This window comes from Homalodisca vitripennis, chromosome 1 (genome assembly GCF_021130785.1).
Source record: "Homalodisca vitripennis isolate AUS2020 chromosome 1, UT_GWSS_2.1, whole genome shotgun sequence".
NCBI classification, from domain to species: domain Eukaryota; kingdom Metazoa; phylum Arthropoda; class Insecta; order Hemiptera; family Cicadellidae; genus Homalodisca; species Homalodisca vitripennis.
Genome location: NC_060207.1, coordinates 11,752,043 through 11,775,015, shown reverse-complemented (window position 1 = coordinate 11,775,015; position 22,973 = coordinate 11,752,043). Strand labels below are relative to the sequence as shown.

Sequence of the window (22,973 nt, the reverse complement as noted above, 5' to 3'; positions counted from 1 at the left end):
TAAACAAAAGACTTTGTTTTGATCAGTACCTGTGGTTTTTCCAATGTCTTTGATCTTTATAAATGTGGATTTTGTTTTACTTTCATCAGTTTTGTAGCAAAGTTTAGTGTAACTTTGACATTGGATTCTGTTGCAGACACTAAAGCAGAACACAGAACCTGCAGTGCTTGAGGACACAGGTGATACCAGTTCGCAAAGACCAAAGGAGTCTGTAGCTACTCAAACACCAGGCCGAGTTAGAACTCACACACATGCAAACAAGGTTGGTTTTATTGTAAGCATATAATTAATAGTGGCGTAATTAACAATTAACATTCTGTTAATCCCGACTATGCAGAGTAACTAAGAGGAAGGGATAGCTCAAATTCATATGATCAAAGATCTTGAAAAATTTTGGCAAATAAGGCACAAGTCACCTTTTTGAAAATGTATAATTCAGGTATGTAGAGTTTTCAATAAATTTTATTTTTAAAGCAGTCTAAGCATCAAATTAATTTAATAAAGTTTCCAAATTAAAAAGAGGTAAGCGTTAAAAATTGAATTAATAGGCTAGTCAAAAGTAGAGAGAGATAAGTCAATAGGTGGTATCGTACTATTGATATATAATATTATTGATAATGGCTCTTTTAATTTAATTTAGATACATATCTTTTCAAAATATTTTGTAACACATATTGAATAAAATCAGTGGAAATGTCAAAACAAGTTTTTAAAGACTTAATCATTTATTTTATATATACATAGTGTTAAAAAAAGTACCAGGGTTGTATTATATATTTTTAATTATTCCAGATAAAACAGTAAAACTCTAATACATAGTAAAATATACTAAACCTAAATATCTACTACAGTAAAATCTTGTTTTTAATCGTAACAGGAGACGACCCACAAGGAGTCAGAAAAATGTTAATGAGAGCACAGTTAAAGTAGGGCGGTAGCAGCAGAACTGTTGCCATAGAGACACAAACATGGCCATGAGATATTCTCGTAGAACTCACCATCATCATCACTTTTGGGTGGGCATGTTGATAGTTTGTTGTTGTCAGGAGCCTGGCGAGAGTTTGAAGACTTTACAAATGTAGCTTTACAGTATGTAGCAGCAGAACCGTTGCCTTAGAGACACAAACATGACCATGAGATCTTCTCGTAGAACTCACCATCATCATCGTCATCACTATTGGTTGGGCATGTTGATAGTTTGTTTGTTGTTAGGAGCCTGGCAAGAGTTTGAAGACTGCCGGCGGCAGCAACAGCAGAGCTGTTGCCATAGAGACACAAACATCACCTCCAAGCTCACCGAGATCTTCTCGTAGAACTTACCATCATCATCATCACTATTGGTTGGGCATGTTGATAGTTTGTTTGTTGTTGTCAGGAGCCTGGCGAGAGTTTGAAGACTGCCGGCAGCAGCAGCAGCAGAGCCGTTGCCATAGAGACACAAACATCACCTCCAAGCTCACCGAGATCTTCTCGTAGAACTCATCATCATCATCACCACCATCGGTTGGTCATGTAGATAGTAAACTCTAATCCTTTGACAAACTTTTACATTTACACAAGTAAATAATAACTATCCTTGTTTGAATTTTGTTATTGAAGGTGAACAATTTAAAAAAGATAAACGAGTTATTTTAACATTTCCTATGGTTAACCCTTTTTGATTTTAATTGATATTTTTGATTTTGATTTGTGTTTGATATATCAGACAATGGTAGTAGCTTAGCTATAGTCTGTCGGACATCTCAAGAATTTCTGTAACTGGCATATAAGATGTAAAATGCCACCAGGTTGAGTATAGCAATGAGTGAACAAATCAGCTACATGCATAAACTTTGTTCCGACACTTGTTTTCAAGCACTGTAGTGGTGTTGTTATTGAGAAGATTTAGAACTATTGAGATTATTTCCCGTAACATCAACAAAATGAAATATAACAAATACAATGAAAAATTGAACCGTGAAAGACAGGACAGTTATATATGTTCCAAGTTATACAGATAATTATAGATCATTTACATGAAAGGATGTTCTGCAAGAGATTTTTTACAACAAAATATGATTGACTACAAAACTCTTTGTCATTAATGCTAGTTAACTCTTATTTCAGACACCAACATGTATCCCAGCAGACAACATCACAACAGACCCATACTCCCAGTAGAGTACCCTCGTCTGCTGCAGAGTGTAGTAGGCCGAGACGGGGAAGTCAGGGTTCGTGGTACAACCGCACTACCCAGACACAGGTACATGAGTTCTCATATCGTAGTCATTGGTTTAACCTTTATAGTTACAGTGAAATGCAGAACCTAGTGGTTGAGGAATCCAGTTTGAGAATGGGCAGAAAACACATTGTTGTCTTTCAATCTAAAGTGGACAAGACCAGCTTATCAGTAGATCTGCATTTTTAATCAAAGCTGTAAAATGTTTTTACACAGTAATGTTAATTTTGACAGACGGGTCCGGTACAAGAGTCCGGTCGGTCCAGTGACTCCAGCTGTGTATCCCTCAGTCGCAACTCTCTGGAATCTTCAGTGAAACCCCTGGAGTCCCCGAACCATTGCGCCCTCAAGCATTCCCCCTCATCGGGCCTCACCTTGTCCACATCAACCCCTGTCCTCAAGAAGAAGCCCTTGAGTGACGCTAACACCCAGTCCGATAGACGCACAGCTGGCATCTCTGTGCAGAGAAGTGCTTCCAACGCTGCTCATCTTCCCGCCAAGCAGAAAAGTTTTGATATTGATATAAGTGAGTGTATACTGTATACTATGTAAACTACTTATCAAAAATATGAAAAGATAAATTAATCTACTTCAGGAATGTTCCAATACAAGATTTTAATACGAGTACAGTGTAATGAAATCACTCAACAATTCCAAGAATTAGGAAAAAAAATAGATCAGAAGCAGTTCTCTGCAGTTAGCACTTCAGCATGATGAAACAAAAAATGAAACACTCTTGTTCTTTTGTATGCTTGTGTGCATTGTAAACAGAATATCGATTATGAAGAGGCTATAACGAAACGCAATTTTTTGCAACTGTTGTGCAAATTTGAGAATATACAGGCTAGTTAATTTTGATATGTAATACTTAAGTGTCAATTTTTAACAGTTCAAATTAATCAGCTGACCTAAATCACATTATTCATTCTTTAAACTTCAAATGAATAAATCTATGGAGTCTAAATAACTTAAAAAACTGGATCAATCCATGTACAATATGATGAAATGATAAGAGCATTTAAATCTTTTTTAGATGGTTTTAACTTAAGGTCTGGAAAAACTTGTTTTTAATTACCGCAGTTATGGTACTTCGTGTTTAGGGTGAGGAATAGGTGATCCGGATGATTGAAGTTCGAATAATAAGATTTTGACTGTATGGCATATTGAAGAAATTTGTCTCTCAATTCACATTATGTTATTCGTAGTTTAAATCATCTATTTTGGTTTTATGACATTTTTCTTTTTTTTATATGTTTAACTATTTATACCTGCCCCAAAGATTTATAAATTACCCTTGTTCGATCTAAAATTACACTTGTCCATTTGTGTTGTTTTTCAAGTTATTTCATCTTTTGTTACTTGATTCTTTCATTGAACTAAAATAATGGACGAAGAAGTAACGTATTGTTTGCTTATCTCTTATTCTGGTACTTTCTCTAGAAGTAATGTATTTCACAAACTTCAGTCGCTTATTTGATAATGTAACCAACTGTTAATGTAAGGACTAGAGATTATTGAGAGTGAGTAAGTAGTATATTAATATGCTTGTGTTGTGACAGGTGTTGGAGGAGGTTATAGTCTTGGCCACGAGAACCGCAACAGTGGCAGCAGTGTCAGTAGAAACAGACCCACACTGTGTAGTAGCCAGTCCAACCAGCAACTGTCTCGGAGTCGAAGTCAGACCACCCCGCAACCTATTGTAAGTTCTAGAAAACGCTAAGCGGAACAGAGTTTATTATTTTTAATATAGAAACGGTACTGATGTTTACTCTTAATTCATTTTTGCAGACAACCCCATTAACTGTATCTTCCACTCTGTCTTTGGATCAGGAAGAAGAGGATTCAATGCATGAGAAGTATTTTCTGTCAAGCAATGCTCAGTTGTCCAGTGGAAGGAGATCTGTTGAATCTACGCCGCAGGTAATCAATCCCTTCTTGTGTTCCATTCATTATCTGACAGCTGTTTATTTAGCAGTTCTCAAAAGTAATGTTATGGAACAATAGATAAACCACACAATTGTCACAAGTGCACAGAAAATATACATTTTGGAGATCAAAGAAACAATCCCTTTCTAGTTAAAACTAATGTAAATATGTCAACATTCTCTTTATTTATCCTTGTACAATTAGTACACAAAATATTGTAATTTATTAAAACTAAAATGTATAGTAAAATATTTAATTTTAAGATACAAAAAGGAACATTGAGGGCATTATTGCTGAAACCTTACACTAAAAATATATGTTTTGGAGATCAAAGAAACAATCCCTTTCTAGTTAAAACTGATGTAAATATGTAATTTACATATTTTCAATGTAATTTATGTAATATTTTCAACATAATTTCAATTGTGTTCAATGTTGTTTTAAATTATATGTGAATTTCATTAGATTATTTTCTACTTAATTTTAAATTCACTTGGCATTTAAATAAAAACTCATTTTCTTGCATATGTTTGTTAATGTTTAAATCCATTTTTTTGTTATGAAATTTTCTTTTCCTCTAGTCTCATATGAATGCGGTTGCCCTTTTTTCTTAGCCCTTTTTTTCTTATATTCATGACACAAATAATAAGTACAAACTATAAACTGTTAAAATATTTAAACTCTTTAAACGGTTGTTTTTCTGAATCTCGTTTATTAAGTTTAGGGATAGCTCTCAATGCTTTATTTTGAATTTAAAAAATATTATCTAGGATTTCTTTAGATGTTGTCCCATATAACTCACTATCATAAGACATATTAGAGTGTATGTGGAACAAAATAAACTAATTTCAAAACTCACACATTTGAGTTGTAATTTGTTTTACTTGGCTATTAAAATGGTTTAGGCAGGTCAAATATTTTCTAGTTAATGATATTTTAGGCAAGAAGAAAACACCAACACCGCTGCCCGAAGCTCAGTCCTGACTACGCTAACCTGGCCAGCAGCGTACCTCCCCCTCCACACGCCCGACACTCGCACTCCTCCTCGTCCAACTCCTCTACGTTAGCAGGCGGTCACAGGGTACAGCCACCCCACCTTGTTACCAGGTTCGTTATACATTTATTTGCAAACATTTGTTTGTGAAATAAATTTGATAAATTAATCAAATCAATCCCTTCTTAATTCTTATAGTCTTACAAGCAGATGTCATGATGTGTATTATAATGACCATATGTATCAGAATGGGAATGATGCAGAAGTGTTAATGGGTTTACATAAAATACGATGGAATGAAAAATACACTGATAGAATAGAATATATTTATTGTGTTGACAATATATATTACATTGTATTGCAATAGTCAATAATACCAATTTTTTACAGTATTTATCTTAAAAACTAAATCCATTCACTTGACTTTCCATACAGCTGTATGCAGGCACACATTCATACACATACAAAGAAACAAACTTCAAAATTCGTAGGATCAACCCCCAGGATTGCAACACCCCCGGGTATATCAGTCCCAATTGTGCTCCATGAACTCGCCAACTGAGTAAAATGCACAAGTCACCGGTTAGTGTTTTAATGGGGTTTAAAATCTGTTTGGATTTGTTTCTAAATTTAGTGTTTTAAAAAGACTGTTAATGAATTTAATCCCAGCTTGAGAAGGGAGGCGTTCAGGTGCTGCTGTTCTATGCTGTCGAGCTCGAAAGCGCTCCCGAGCTCTTGTCTCGTATCTATGTATATCACTGCCCTGTGTCAATATACAATATACACTGAAATCGACAGTAAAATGAAGTCTCTAAAATATACAAGCTGGGTAGAGTTAGCAAGTTGAGCTCACTGAAGGCACTTCGACATGACTCTCTGTTGTTCAATTTTGCGATGATTCGAACAGCTTTTTTTTGCAGTCTGAATACTCTTTCTAAGTTTGATATGGCTTAACTGCCCCACAGAAAAATTCCGTATGACAGGTATGGAAATATTAATCCATAGTAAGCCATCATTAAAACATCAGACGTACAAAGCTTTGATAAATTTCGAAGGATAGTTGATAGTAATTAATAGTAAATATCAATCTTTTTTATTTATACATTCAATACTTTTCACTGTAAGTTTTGCTTTTCAGAGAGGCGGGCTTGTCAAGCAGTGATAATGAGAACGACTCAAGCTCTAGTGTGTCTTCTAGTCCCCGAACACAGCCGTTACTACATCCTGACAGCACTACCAACGATCACAACGACAAAGGTATTTCATCTATATGATTTTTACTTGTGGAATGATCGTCAAATATGTGTAATCATTTGAGGAGTTCTAAACTTGGACAACTTTCCATCGTGAAATGGAAGTTTACCTTGTAATACTGGTCAATAAATAGAGACCGGTATTAATGTGAATTCTATTGGATTTTGCAGTGATGAAACGAGCGACCTTCAATAGTCATCATGTGGATGATCGTCACAACAATTCTCTCCAGCAAAACCGAAGAACGGCCTTGAAGAACAACGGTAACCATAGCCATGCACCTTGTACGAGGATAGATAACAAGACGGACTCATCGCCTGTCTACTCGAACCAGCCACTAGCAGGTATCATCCTGGAGCAGGAGATGCAGGAACACCTGTTACCTCTGCAGCAGTACATCCTGGAGCAAGCCAAGCTGTCAGGCAAGTCCCACTACAGTTGTCACAAACTTTTAGGTCCTTTTAAGTCCTTTAGTACAGATAATTTCTAATGTGTGGTTGGATCTATTTAGACCCTTTAATGCCTAACAGTGGAAGTGACAGTTGGCCGACATTCCTGCGTTAAGGGTTAACCATGGTGAATTAATAAGTAAATAAAGTAATGAAAATTCTGAGTTTTGTATCAGAACTTGAAAAATGAAGTAAAAGGACAGATTTGTGATGAGATTTCAAGTTATTAAGGCAAAAAATGATATTTTATGTTTCTTCCCATCAAAATTCCTTGAAATAACTAGATTATAAGTACCAGATGTTTATTTTAGCTGCAATATTTTTGTTTTTGAAGGAGAAGCTGATTTAGAAAATATCTTTATGGATTGTTAGTAATGGTTTTGTTCCTGTTGTTATAGTTTATTTTAGGATATTTTTGTTTTTTTTATATATATATATATATATATATATATATATATATATATATATATATATATATTTCTTATGTTAATCCTCTGAAGGCCAGCTGTTTTTTTTAACAAAAGAGGAGTATGCTTAAAAGACCAGCCAGGAAATTATTCTTGGTTGAAGGTGGTAATTATTCCTACAACAAAGATTGGCTATGCACGTACTGCGTGGCATTTATAAACCTTTCAACACGAGTATTTTGGGAAACCTACATTCTGTTTGTTGTGGGAACTTAAACCATTATTAACGGTAGCTTGTTACTATTGTCATAGTGGTTATTGGCTTTTGCCATTATAAACAATAGCAAAATGAAAAAAAAATTTAACAAACTTTGTACAATCATATGAGATCTTTTAACATGATGTACTCTTATCTTGTAATATTTATTTAAGTTCCAAATCTTGTACTTCTAAAATGGACTAAAATCATGATATTTTAATAAATAAAATGAAACAGTAATTAATACTTTGAAACACAGTGTAAACATGTATAAGTTAGTAATAAACAACAGTAACATTGTTTTAGAATATGTTGAAATAAACAGCTAATTAACTAACTTGGATTCAATAACAGCTGAATAAGAACGTCTCTGAGAAAATTAAATAGAGAACGAATATTTTCTGTCTAGTGATAACATGAAATAATTGTAACTGAAGTTGCAAGACCGCACATACATACTACATGGGGAAGCATGACTTCATGTGATACTGTGATATCGCTGCTCTCTGATAACACGCTTGTATCAGTGTTACTTTATGTGAAAATCAAGAAAGTAGAATGCCGGGTAATGTGCCATTACTGTTACCCAGCACAATGGAACGAATTGCAGTAGAAATTGCGTGAAAGACTGTACATTCTTGAAGTAATGAAGCAATCTTAAAAGGAATCGATGTCAGGACCTGTGATTTTTTTTAGTGAGTGAGAGTACCATTCATTAGTGCTGCACTCTGACAGTGCTTTCGTATTTTAACAATTTACGCTTCAGTTTTACTACAGCATTTCTGTTTTATTACCCTGAGATGTCCTAATTATTTACTACAGTGGAAGTAGCAATTACTACATTATGACAAATTCACGTTATTTCATTATATCTTGTAAGTGACAACTTGTGGGGTTTTTTATAGGTTGTTATAGGTTTGGTGACAGTCTAGTTGAAGAAGCCGACTCCTTACATTCGGAGGAGGAGGATGGTGGTCATCTGCTACAAGGAGGGGTGGAGTACGACAGCGATGAGTTTGCTGATGATGAGGGAATGTCTAACCAGGACGATTCTAGTAGTCAGGAATACCTTCACGATGAACCGAGTTACCTTGATACTGTCGAACAGTACAGATATGCCAACTGGGAAAGGAGTTACCCTACAGGTATTATGTTACTACAACTATTTCATACAGTAATAGCTCTTAAGAAATCCGTTCTTGAATGAGTTTTGTTTGGTAATAAAAAAAGTAAAGTTTTGTTTGTTACTCACAAAACTGCAATAATTGCTAGTGTTAATCTCATTTGCAATTTTTGTATAAGAATGTGTACAGTGTGTTGGAAGTTTTAGTCAGAGGTTTGTTTTATAAACCGTTCATTCATTCCAGACTGCGACTATCCAAAGTTCCAATTCATCCAAAATACATTGTAAGAGTTCCACTTGGTGCTGAACTGGCCTCAAGTTAGTTATTGATAATGTTCTATGAACTCTAGGTGCGTATGTGAGTGTAATGTCACTGGTAAGGTTTTGGATATCGATACCAGCCAGAAGCAAGTGTTTAATAACGATCCACATTAGTCAAAACGATTATCTGAAGTAAGTTTGGTCTCTTCAACTTCAGATAATCACATCCCTAGTCTATATCTTCTTGAAAAATATTTGATATCACTGGTAAATGAATACACATTTCCCATATTAATTTTATTCTTGCAAGATTCTTAATGATTGTTTGGTGTAAAGTTACAGACGGCCGAGTGAGCGACTATGTGGTGGACAGTCTGGAGTCAAGGATGGCAGCTTCTAGTGGCTACAACACGAACCTCACATCCTCTCTCTCTCAACAGCAGACCTCTAGAAGTAATAGTCTAGTCTCTTCTGTTACTGGTAATATAATAATTGTGACTAACATCGGTGTTGTCTCGTCTCTGCAAGTATGTTTTCTTCATGTAAAATGTATTTGGCATGCAGATTTTTAGTGTCTATGTAAATTATAAGGCACAAGTCAGATTTATATAAATGAAGAGTGGAGGACGTGTTAGTGTCTTCGTTATTGATACTTACTTAATCCCTCCCAGGGCTATTTAATTGAAGTTTACATTTAGCCAAACGTGTAAATGCCCTACATTTTGTTTATTCTTCTACATCCTCTTCAGTAGCTCTCTTCAAACTCTCTTCATGTCCACCTTCACCTGTTTCCACCATCTCAGTTTCGGTGTTTATTTTAGATTACGGTTGTTATCATTCCTCCTCCATCTCTCAACATCTCCTTCTCATACTTGCCTTGCCGATCAAATTATTTTACATTAACATGTATTACCCCTGTACTGACATATTTTATGTCTATACTATGTTTTATCTTTAGCATAACTGGGCAAGTAATTGTATTTTTACTCTATTTTTGTTTTCTGTGACAGGAATTCCATTGAAAATATTCTGTTGTATGCGTAAAAGCAACTGTTTTTGTTGAATTTAGTATGCTTTATATCTATGGTTCATCTGAATTCTGATTGTAAATGATTACCCCCAAATTATTTTAACTCATTAACTTGTCCATCTGTTTGAAAAGAATATTTTGTTTTCTTTTAATGCATGTATTTAGTTTTCACAAGTTTACTATTTAAGTTCATTGTAGATAAACACACTTTTAGATTTGTTGAAGAGTTCTGCATGGTTGTGATATATCAGCACAAAATGTAGTCTAAGTAAGAGTTTGGATCTGTACCTCCAGAGGAACCCATTTTAGTTGATACTTTGGTGTATGTCACATGGTACTTAGATGAACTAGCATTGCAAACAATAAAAAAAAAAATATGGTTTTTTATGATAACTTTGTTATTACTTAACATTAAAATAGCATATGAACTATAAATGTAATTGGTTCCGTTCTCAGCTTATTATTTCTGGTCCAGCTCATGATTTGAGCCCAGTTCAGGTTTAAAAGTATGGTGAAAGTAAAGGTTTTTATGTGGTAGTTTAATCATTTTAAGATAAAAAAATAAGCCTAGTTTTTTCTATTCCTAATTAAATGATCTATTATTATATGTTTCGTAAGTTGTAGTTATTCAGAAACTGAGAGGTATGGATATTGATTTGCAGGAGCATTAGGGTTGAATACGCCACTTCCGCTAGAAACTCAACATGCTTCGCTCAAGCGTAAGAAAGAACCTTCTGCGCCTCCTCCAGTCCTTTACTCACCCATCATGGAGAGGGCAGAAGTAAGTTATTGAATTTTACTTGTTCTTTTGATTTTTAACAAGTCTACTTTGGTCAGTAGTGGGTGCTGTAAACGGAGATCTTGGTAATGGTAGAGGTTTTGTATTGTAGTTTGGTTGGTTAGAACAATTAATTTGCGTAATTTTGTGTTATAGATTATATACAGTACATATTCATTTTAGTTGACTCTGATGATATCATTTAACCTAACTTACAGCGAGCCACATTCTTGATTGTTTGTAATTGATTTATTTTTCTTAACTAGGTAGTTTCGATTGGATACAACTTTATTAATTTGAAATTTTACGGTTACTTCTAGTATCTGTACATGGATAACTTTGAATTTATCACATCTAATTTATCTCCTTGGTGATGTTAAAGAAAATTATCTAAAGAGAGCATATAGGATATTTAGGACCTTGAATTTATATTGGGTAAAAAAAAAAAAATTGGGTTCTCTTCTAGAAAAGAACAAAGAATAGAAAGTTTACAACCAATATATATTTTTTTTAATCTTAAGAGTTTAATTTATACCATCACTATTATCCTGGAATTTTACAACTAAAAGATATTCTCAAACATTACATGCATTGTATACTGCAATTATAAACAGAGTACTCTGTAAGAGTTGTTTGACTTACTCTGCTTCCCTTACTCATAATTCTTTGTGAGCCTTACTCCTCATGAAGTGCGGGCCTTCAATTAGAAAGGAAGTGAGATAGGATAAATATCCACTGTAAACATGGCTTGTATTAACTTGAAGGTACTACAAACATAGTGGTAGCTAGGCCCATCATCTCAATCAACATGTATGAAAGTAAGAGAATCAATAACAAAATTAAAAGTAAGATACAACTGTCATGTGAAAATAGAACAATACAGCTGTTAAACAAAATTAATATAATTCTATGTTATTTTATTATAACTTGGTGAGACTATTGGAGTATTAAAGAATTTGATAAAATCTTGGCATGACATACCATTTTATCTTTTTTAACAACCATCTAAGTTTTGAAATTAAATGCCCAATAAGTAAATATGTATTATTCAATTAATAATAAACTTTCCTTTCCTCAACCAGATTGTGGCATATGTAAGTCAAATGCTTGCCAAGTCATTGGGGAAATGGTTTAGGAACAAGCACTGCCCTCAATTGACTGAGTTTCTCTGTGCAGACATGTAGTAAAACAGTCATTAAAAGCACCAACTCCTGGTTCACAAACTGGGTAATGAAGCTTTTTGAAACAAGTAATATGTCTCATTAATAGACATGGGTATTTCAGGAAACACTTTCACACAACTTTCACCACAGAAGAGTAGCTTATGCAGCCAGTCTGTGCAGACTGCCAAACACATTATTTTGATTATACAAGACTTGCAGGAGATTTTTACCATGTTTGAATTTTTCAACCAGATGATGAATTGAGCTGAAACCAGTACCAGTCACATTAATGTCCTCTTGACATCATCTGCGGTATGCAAGTTTAGGGTGATGACATGCTAGGAACTAAAAGTCCTGACACCACCTTTTTTAATGTAATCCAATAGTGTATGATTAACTTATATAAATATAGAGAATCTTGAACAATGTATTCAGTGTGTATAATGTTTGAGAGAAAAGTATATCTTAGCTATAAAAATAGCAACCGTTATGCTTTATTTTAAAATCAATATTTGTTACACTTTCCCAATTTCTTATAGTTTTTTATTTTATTTGTTGAATATTTTATTGCTTGTTGTCAGATTTTTTTTACTTAAACAGTTTTGTTTTGCATGTAGTGGGTTGATTGCAGACGTCAGCTGTCCCCCTCTCCCCCTTGCAGTGCAAGTTTCTCTCGTACCCCTTTCCCTATTACTGCCCACTCTCTACCCCCCTCCCCCTCACCTCTGTCGGCGTCTCTGCAGTACGAGCAGGTAATGTCCTTGCTCTTCTATCGTCTGTTTCATAACTACCTTAACCTTTCATTTGTTACTTACATAAGCTAATGTATACATAAGACTATTATAGAATGTTAGTCTATCTTGCTCTAACTTGGATTTATTTAGTTTTAACTTCTACGGACTGGGTGCAATACTAACAATATTATTGGATCTGTGTATGATTTAAAGTAACTATTATGGAGTAAATTGACAAAGGAGAAGCAATTGAATAGTTTGTGTATGTATGTTATTTGTTATTGCTCTTGTATAACTTTTTATTAAATGATTTTAAACTGGGTATCTAACGAGTAATTTTCTGAGTTTTCTGTTCAACGAGAAAATCAGTTCATAAATCTGTGATGTTAGTGATATCAATGACGTAGCAATTAATAGACAATAGACGAAATTCTTTATTTGTAATCTTAGGGATCAGAATGGTATCACAATACATCAAGATTTTCAATTTGTTTCAAAGTTAACAGATAAATAAACAATTCTCTTATATAAGAATGAATTTAAAATCTATTTCAAAAACACATTTGCAGTTATAAAAATAGCTTTTGCATTTATACCATCATCACATCAAACAATAAGAGTTTTGTGACACAATTAAACATTTCCCTTGCAAAAAAACTGTACCTATATCTTATGTAATTGAGTTCATTTCACCAAGTCTTGATGTCTGAAAGTCACACTATTTTTCTAAGTTCTAACTCTGATTCATTTAATTAGCAGTGATAATAATTTGATTTGATACACTAAGAACAATACTCTTATGGAAAATTGTCACATTGGGGTTTACTGAACGTTTTAGTTAGTGACAATAACACTTTGGGAAATTAGATAATTCTCTGTGACCCATATTTCTCTTTGTGACTATGGATTGAGTAAATCACTCACTACCTCTATAGCATGCGATATTGTTTTTACTCCTAACACTCTCCTTGTCTGTTATTTACATGTTAACATGCCTGTGATTCTTGTTATATTAATTATAATTAGCTGATGGTCTAATTTGAAGTTTTTTAGTGTTTTATTAAACATTTTGTTATTTGTGTTTAACATATTAGAACATAAAAAATAACTGAAATACCATTATAATAAAATCTAATGTGATAGTGGGGCAATATGCTTAAGATGCATTTGATTGGCATAAAATATACAGGGTGTTCAGTAAAAGTGTTCCAATACTTGGGGATTTTTTTCTACAGATAAAAATGAGCGAAAAAGTTCATATGAAGGTATGTCCTAAAATCTTTAGTTTTCCATCTATCTGTCTATATGTGTTTTTTATAAAAAAATTATATCCTTTGAACCAGTTACGATAAAATTATGAAACATGAGAATTGTATTAACCTTTGGTAGACCTTTTTGAAAATAAAATATTAACAAAATCCTTTTACCTGTTTCAAAATGGTGTCTGTTTAACAATTTTAAAGTCAAATAACAAAAAAACCTCTATAAAAAAGTTATAAGATATGCATAGGATACCAACTATTTAGTCTTTTTTATACCAATTCCAACGGTACCTTTTTCAAAGAAATCCGTCAACGCATAAGTGAGCACGAACACTTTTTATATGTATGCTTGTACAAGCTGGGAGCAACTAAGATTTTGTGTTTTAATAGGTATCAGCTGTTTTAAATAGGTTGTACAAATTTTACAAGATACCAACTATTTTGAAATTTTTATAACAATTTCAACAGTACTTTTTTCTAACGAAATCCGTCACGCATAAGTGAGCACGGCCACTTTAAAGACACGCTTGCACAAGCCGGGAGCACCAAACATGTCCCAGTTGAGAGGCATCAATTGTTTGTTGGTCCTGGCTCCTGTATCAACCCTGAAAAAATGCGCACTTTTATTGGAATCACCCGGTATATACGAGTACATCAGTGTATTATTGTATATAACATATTACAATGTTTTATTTTAAAAATATAATGTTCGTAAATTATCAGTGAATAAAAAACATGTCATTCTCTGAAGCTCTTATATACACACTGTTCAAATTTTACATTTTTGTCTTCAGCTGTTTTATTTGGGCCTGATTACAAAATTGCCTAAATTTCACACTTTAAATGCCTGTATTTCCTAGTAAAATGATTAAAAATGTTTTTTTTTTCTTTTTCTATACTAAGGGAAGTTGTCCAGGCTATCAATTTAAAATGAACATAATATATACCAAATAAAAATCAATTGCATCGCTTTAATTTATCTTATTCAAGATAAATCATTATTCATACTACTAAATTATTTGTGTCAACAATTTTGATGTCAAACTAATGGTGAATGTGAAATCAAAGTAAAATATGAAATTATGTTAAGCAATTTTGAAGGAAGGTAAAGAACACTGCTTAGTTATGTATAGACCTATAATGGTGATTGGATAAAAGGTATTGGTGAGGGATGTTGGGGTAAAGGGTAATAATTAGTCTTCATTGTGCGAGTGCTTTATCAGGAGACTCTTGGCTGCACAGAAGTAGCATTTTGGTCTACTAATTTTTAACTTATTAAAAATCGTATTATTTTAACGTATTAAAAAAATTCCAGTTCCTGAGTATTTTTGATATAGTAAAACTCAATACAGGATTTTGTATTGTAAAGGTTACACACAAGTAATGTATAATTTTTGTGTTATATTACTGAAATTACCTCAACATATTTGTCAGCAAACTTTTAAGATTACTACATTCAGTGGATAATGTTATCAATATTTTGTACCACAAAATTCGACTTGGTATACAATTTAAAAATATTAATATTTACATTTAATTACTCTATTTATAATGTATAGATTGTTTGAAAATCATTTGTTACACAACCACTAACACTCAAGTAAACTATCTCAAGAGAATACAAACAGTTAGTTAACATGTTTTGACAAGCTATCTTATCTAACCAACTCAGTTTTGCTTGTCTTCTCAGCATTCCACCTCGTTATTACCTTCACAATATTTTTCACAGCGTCTTGTCGTTCTTGATTGCTTTTTTTGTTTATTTGTACAGTTATTTGATTTAAAGTTTATAACTAAAACCAGAAACAATCATGCCAATTTCCATTATCATATTACCATTTCATTAAATTTCCATGTGAAGCGCTTTACAGTAGTTGTGGAATGTTGTATTGTTTAGGGTGGAAGGTAAGTACTTGAGTATATTGTTGTTTTTTAAAGTGCCAAGTAAAGTATTAGATAAATAATTTACTTTCAAACAAAAATTCCTTACTATTTTTTCCATCTTCGAAAAGAAATGGATAAAACAAGCCACTGATGATGATTATCAGTCACAACATTTAAAAAAACAGAAACTACATGGAAGTATTCTACGGTTATTCGCTAGATTGTGTATGGATTCAGACAAACAAATTATAATTCATAAAACAAAACCGGAAATAATACTGTTTAGTAATATAGTGGATCCCACATAGAAATTAGCATTACCACTGGTGGTACAAGGTAACATGTGTTATTAGTCAAAAAATTAATCCGCAGAAAAACATTAGATGAATGTCCTTTTGAAAATAATTGGATGATTCATCAGTTGGTAAAAGTATTCACTTGTCTTGTCACAGGGTAAGACAATTAATTATAAAACGAGGGTAAATGTGTAACCAAGGGTTTTGACTGGGGTTTAAATACTTTAATACTTTAGTAGTTTTTGAAAGAATTAAGTAACAAGGATCTTCATAAATAGTGCTGAAAGTTTACAGTAGATTATATAGAAAATGATCTCTGTACCTAATGCTTTGAAGTTAACAAACGATTGTTGATGTACAGTTGTCACGAGTCGTGTTGAACAAGAAGCTGCCATCGGAGAGTGACATTGAGAAGTATGCTCAAGATAATCTCAACATCCACAAGAAAGGAATCTTTAGGAAAAAGTTTTCTATTCGAGATATGTTATCGTGGTCCAAAGTAAGTAAAGATGTTACAAAATAAAATACAATGATATTTATTAATAGCACTAAGAGATTAACAGACATTTTTAAATTATTTTAAAATATAAGTTTTAATTTTAAAATACTATTTACTATAAAGTCAATGTTTTGCTCTTTACATGTATTTAACTTGAGCGGTACGGTTGTAGGATCCGATAAGAAAGCCGATGTTGGTATTGTCGGACAAGTCGCTGAAGAAGGATGCAGTTGAGATGTTCAAGCTAGTACAGATCTATATGAGTGACCGCAAGGCTAAACTGGGAATGAGTCTCAACAGCGTAGCCTTGGAGATCTGCAACTATGGTTACACCAAGCCGGCACTTCGCGATGAGTTGTACATCCAGATCTGCCGCCAGACCACCGAGAACCCCAGGAGGTACGCGTTGAGTCGAAAGTAAAAATGTGCGAGCTTGACATTTTCAGGTCAAACTCAACAAAATCTTAAATATTTGTGCAGAAATTCCAAGCTTTTTCATTTAATTTCAAACAATTCAAGACTTTGGCCACTGACTTATGTAGACTATACATTAGGTTTTGGTGTATGTATTAAAAATTGTAATAAATAGCATATAATTGATCGAATTAGCCATTGGACTTAGTTTTGTTGTAGGAGTGATGTATTTAACCATACCATTATTATTCATAGTTAAAAGGTGACAGTTACAGTTTAGGTAAAGATTTTTTATCCATCAATTAGAAGAGTGTTAGACATTGTTTTGTAGAAATTTTTTTCAGGATCATGACTGTTTTTTTTTTTTTTTTAGCTAGACCCACTGTCCATTGCCTTTTTATAGTTATAGTACGTCAATTATAAAGTCAATTTAATAAATTTTGTAAATCTTAAACCTATTGATTACTTTAAAATCACAATTGAATCTTAGTGCAACTGGATATAAAAAATATATTCTACAAATTAAAATGTAGTGATCAGAAAGCAGCATTTTGTGTTGTAACAGTAAAACGCAAACATTTTTTTATTTTGGTATGGGACTGTTTTGGACAATTAATTTTCAAGTTATCATGTATTCATTATACATGCAATGACCCAGTGTAGTGGGAACAGCAGTTATCACAAGATAACTGAATCATGTAATATCCATTGGTGGTGGTTCGGAAGTCACCTTTAAGTCTTTGGCCCCCAGGTTAAGTTAGAGAGGGCTTGTTAGCCCTAATTTCGTCTGGTAAAATAAAACATTCTTTACATTTATTTTAACTTTACATTTCACAGATAACCATAAAGTTATAAACCCAGTTAAAATTTATAAATCCTTAAATTTTGTTTTACTGAAATCATTTTAATATTTACATTATTTTAAACCATGATCCAGTTAGGAGGAGATTTATTATAATATAATTGGGTTTTTTAGACTTTTAAACCTTAAGTTAACTGTTTGAATACATTTATAATGTAAAGGTTGTAAGAATATATGGTAGCAGTTCATCTTGGGCGATTTCCAGATTTGGCGCCTTACCCAAATGATGCTGAAGGCTTCCAGAATGGCACATAGTGATGTGCTAAAGTCAATCATTCCAATGCAGATCCTCAATTCACAACGTCTACTGGCCTTTATCAAGTCACACAAACTTCTGATTCATGATACAAAAGAAATATGCATTTCAATGCAGCATTACTTCACATGCAGGATTATCAATGGACACACAAAATAATTGTAATAAAGGCTAAAATTTACATGTTACAAATGTTTGTGGAGTTATAATTCATTTATACTATTAGATTTATAATACTATAGCCTTTTGAAAAGTCTAATTTCGAACAATATAAAGTATATAATATATATTTATATAAGTTTATTTTTCAGAGAGAGTTTAAGAAGAGGCTGGGAACTGCTAGCAATTTGTTTGTCTTTCTTCCCACCGTCACCAAAGTTTCAAACGTACCTGGATAGTTATATGAATAGGTAAATTGTTCTTAATAATATAAAATATCATAACATTTTGGTTTTTTTTTATTATTTGTTATTAATTTTCAGTTAAAAGGTACACAGTACTGTTTAACCCTCTCCCGCTCGCATTGTTTCCAGGCGCTCATGGTGCTTCTAACCTCAATTAATTCGCTCTGCCGGTCGAGCTCGGTCAAAAAAAAGTGGCGCCTCAACTTACACACGTTCTGTCATTGTAATTAACTATAATTATATATATTAATTATTTTACAAAAATATTTGGTTCAATGAAGTTGATTGTACGAGACCAGGGAGGGGGCACACGGACAGCTGGGTGCCGGTGGCGGTGGTTGTTTGTTGCGCAGTTACTTGGTGCGTAGTTAATGGTGAAGGTCATTGTCTGGCTCGCCGTCACTGCCACTGCCACTGTGATCACTCCGAACTACATCCTCAATGCCACAACCACTTTACAAGGCTCTGGTACATCACTACACTCACTTGAATCGTCGCAATCACTACTAATAACGAGATCGATTTCACTGTCATGAAGTGTACGACTACAACCCGCCATTGTTTCCGCACAACTAATATAAATAGCAAAATAATGGAATAAATCTACTGTAAAAGTAAAGTAAATGGTCTCCTGATAGCAAACAACCCGTAGTAGTACAAAATATTGCTACTCGAGAGCAGCACTTATCGGCTCTAGTGGGTAAAGCAGTGCGTGCCGATCTGTGCCGTTTAAGCTGCAGTGGTTATGTGGTGGCCGTGCCGATTCATGCCTTGCGAGCGGGAGAGGGTTAAAACTGTGGATGTTATGCATTAAATGAAAGGTTTAATGTTGCATGATAGAATTTTGTTTGTTTGAAAATTATGTCAACTTTTATGTATTTGTTGAATGCTGTTTTGTTGAGTTTGTACTATTCTATGATATAAGAGCAAACCCATTTATCTTGAAGAAAGACAAAGTATTATTTTTATTTGATTGGCAAATACATAATCATAGAAATCTCTTAGGACGAATTGTTATGCTATCTTTATTCTGGATTTTATATTTATTCAAATTTGTTTGCAGGCATAGAGATCCTAGTTTTGATTTCCCAGAAGTGGGGAAGTGGCCAATCCATGTACAAGTCAGCCATTATGCGAGTGTGGCTTGTAAAAGGCTCGAACGAGGAGGAGAAGGAGGTAAAAGACCACCAAGAAAGCCAACGTTAGAAGAAATAGATCAAGCTCGGGTAAGTAGCCATTGACTAGAATCTAGTCAAGTGTTGTGTTTGATTTTTCTTCGTAAAATAAATATGTAATTGGTTATTACAATTTTCTGAACATTTTATTGATTATAGTTTATAAAAGATAATGCATAAGTAGTAATTAATTTTGTTAAACTAACAAACAGATTTTCTGAACAAAAATATTATCTCCTTTAAAAAAAATTTCATGATTGAACTAAATTTTGTTATGCTGTATTTCTAGATTCATTATAACTATACAGTGTAAGAGACCATAAAAATCTTAACAGATGTTTCTGAGATATAAAACCAAATATGGTAATGTAATGTAGGCCCTAACTGCTACCACCACTGATACAGTTCAACCTCCTGATACTTTTATCAAGTACTTGTCAAAGACTAATCTTGTAGATGGTGGCAATATTTTCTTTATATATTTATTTCAAGAAATTTCAATATAAGTTTTGTGTTTGACACGCTGAAAAGAACGTAAACAATGTTCTTACATCACTTGACAACAACTAGTAAAGACTAACACATTTTAGATTCAAAGTAACATATTTATAGTATTTTTACGTATTACAGTAATAATATGGAATGGGTCAATTACTATGCTCTTCGGCTCTTTTATCTTGACTCCAATACAACATTTTCAAACTTTGTACTAAAAATTAAAAATTAATAAAATCAATAATAGTAATATGACTAATTTCGTAGATAAATATTAAAGTTATTCAAAATTTTTATTGGGAATATCTTAATTCTCTTCCAAAGAACCAAATTTAGACCTGTGTTTGAATTAATTTCTCATTAAACTTCTGAAAGAAGTAATTTGTTCTAAGTAGTATGTATGCAATCAAATTTTAATATTACAAAATATTAAATACAAACAATAACTCTTCATTAATTATTTAGTTGTATCTAATCTAAGTTAGGATGTAATATAAGTTTTGTTGTGCCAGAATAAAAATAGATTGATGGATTAATTTTAAATGATTTTTAAAATTCATTTTAAAAATCTTGAAAATAACCTTAATATTCCTTTTTTATTTAAAACATTTTTTTATCAATCATCTGTGTCTTGTATTATTCAATTTATCCATATCTCAGGTTGTAGATATCAAAGTAATGTATGTTTCACAAATCATATGAAGTAAAGTAAAACTGTATGCTTTTAGTTGCAGATCTTCAGGCCTAGTATGTTTGGATCAACTTTACAAGAAGTGATGGCGTTACAGAAAGAAAGGTTCCCACATTACAAATTGCCTTGGATACAAACCACTCTCTCTGACGAAGTGTTAAGATTACAAGGCGCTCAAACTGAGGGTATTTTTAGGTAATTCTATCTTGTGTACTTTACGTACGTATTGTAGAAATGAAATACATAGAAGTGAGTCCTAACAGTTGTGTATCTGTAGGGTATCAGCTGATGTGGACGAGGTGACGAGTCTAAAGATGCAGCTGGACAGGTGGGAGCGGCCGACAGACTGGACAGACGCTCACACTCCGGCGTCGCTGCTCAAACTCTGGTACCGAGAGTTGTACGAGCCCCTCATACCCGACACCATGTACAACGAGTGCATACAACACCACGACAATCCCATCAGAGCTATTCAGATAGTCGATAGTCTTCCAGAAATCAACAGGCTGGTCTTGTCTTACCTCGTGCGATTCCTACAGGTACCTACTGGATTGTGTTACTTAGCCTTACTAAGGCATACAACACCACGACAATCCCATCAGAGCTATTCAGATAGTCGATTCAAAGCCTTTTATTCAATTGACGAGTATTTGTCCTGTGACACTAGCGAAATAAAATTTTAGTCTACTTTTTCTATCTTTCTTGTTTCTTTTAAAGTTTATTTATTATTTCTCATTGGACAAAGCCTTTTGATGAGCATTTGTCCTGTTTCAATTTTGACGCCACCGTTACAAATTTGTTAAGTTGTTATTTGTTTTATTCTCTGTTATTACTTCTTATATATTCTATTTATTGTTGTTATGTTATGAACTTATTTATTGTAGTTGTACATTAGTTTTTAATTATTTATTTATTTTATTATAGGCTTATTGAACAATTTTGTATACAAGAAATTAAGGAATTTGGTATTGGCTAGTTATATGAATATTCTGGCGATGTCAGTTGCATTTATATATGTTTAAAGACAAATAAAGAATCTTGAATCTTGAATCTTGAATCGATAGTCTTCCAGAAATCAACAGGCTGGTCTTGTCTTACCTCGTGCGATTCCTACAGGTACCTGTCAGGCTCACAAGCATACCGAACAGAAATAATATCATAAAGTTACTTGACAACACAAGGCACCATCTCCATTTATCTGAAGATCCGCAGATCCAAATGGCACACATGTGAACTCTGCACATGTGCTGATCTGTGCCGTTATCATATCCACATAGTATCTGGAAACCTATTTATAATAAAATGAACAATCGTCTAATAATCAATAAACATATTTTTAATGTAATGTCCCTGTAATGTAGGACTGTAAGGAAATCTTGAACATTACATGATGTCGAGTTACATATAGTTTTAATAAAACATGGTAATCGGGAAAGAATATTAATAAATAAGGCACTTAAATATTTTAAAAAAATTAAGCCATTTAAATTTTTATTATGTGAATATGAAATGGCCCCACAAATATATCCTTCAGGGCATTTGCTCATTGGGGATTCATTTGACCCATTGCACAGCATGGTCAAGCGATCTGCTTTTAATCTTCGTCCTAATAAGATTACAAGCTTTATTGTTAAGTCACATTATTTTAACATTTTATGTCAAATGTCAAAAGATTTTACATTAGGGTACATTAGTTTTTTTAGACAAAGTCATTTAAACCTTAAAATTCTAAACTGTAGATACAGTTCTTTAATATTTTTTTTATACATTGCTTGAATAAGTTCAGAGGTAGAACCTGGATATAACATGGTAAAACATAAAATTGAATACCCAGATACTGAAAGCTCTCCTGGGTCAAGCTGTATGTACATCTATCATTGTTTAGCCTATGTTTGTTCCTAGTGTCATGATTATGTACAGCAGTATGATCTTGAAAACTACCTATATTACTTTTCACAAACAACAAAGTAAATAAAATATACATAGATGGCAGTGTAAGAACTCCAAGTTTGATAAAATGTGGGTTATAATGTTCACGGGAAGGAATATTACAAATTAGTCTGATTGCCTGTTTTTGTAAAATAAAGAGTCTTTTGGCAGATGGAGAATTTCCCCATAAAGAAATTCCATAACTTAAAT

General features: G+C 33.1%; 1 protein-coding gene across 6 annotated transcripts in view; it reads left to right on the top strand.

Annotated features, from left to right (window-relative positions):
• The window catches only part of LOC124357136 (rho GTPase-activating protein 39), a 45,286-nt gene that overhangs the window by 15,240 nt on the left and 7,073 nt on the right, over nt 1-22,973 (top strand). Inside the window, exons 4-23 of one of the 6 annotated variants that reach the window (XR_006921925.1) lie at nt 137-262; nt 1,376-1,503; nt 2,107-2,242; nt 2,453-2,744; nt 3,778-3,917; nt 4,007-4,138; nt 5,085-5,251; nt 6,277-6,395; nt 6,563-6,814; nt 8,413-8,652; nt 9,228-9,371; nt 10,584-10,702; nt 12,480-12,614; nt 16,400-16,537; nt 16,710-16,936; nt 18,381-18,479; nt 19,537-19,699; nt 20,872-21,029; nt 21,112-21,450; nt 21,892-21,950. Coding sequence is in view for 5 of the 6 variants with exons in the window: in XM_046808621.1 (XP_046664577.1) it covers nt 137-262; nt 1,376-1,503; nt 2,107-2,242; nt 2,453-2,744; nt 3,778-3,917; nt 4,007-4,138; nt 5,085-5,251; nt 6,277-6,395; nt 6,563-6,814; nt 8,413-8,652; nt 9,228-9,371; nt 10,584-10,702; nt 12,480-12,614; nt 16,400-16,537; nt 16,710-16,936; nt 18,381-18,479; nt 19,537-19,699; nt 20,872-21,029; nt 21,112-21,373 (3,177 nt within the window). In the remaining variant the exon portion in view is untranslated. The remainder of the gene's footprint in view (nt 1-136; nt 263-1,375; nt 1,504-2,106; nt 2,243-2,452; nt 2,745-3,777; nt 3,918-4,006; nt 4,139-5,084; nt 5,252-6,276; nt 6,396-6,562; nt 6,815-8,412; nt 8,653-9,227; nt 9,372-10,583; nt 10,703-12,479; nt 12,615-16,399; nt 16,538-16,709; nt 16,937-18,380; nt 18,480-19,536; nt 19,700-20,871; nt 21,030-21,111; nt 21,451-21,891; nt 21,951-22,973) is intronic. The other 5 variants (XM_046808638.1, XM_046808621.1, XM_046808628.1 and 2 more) reach the window with 5 other exon arrangements.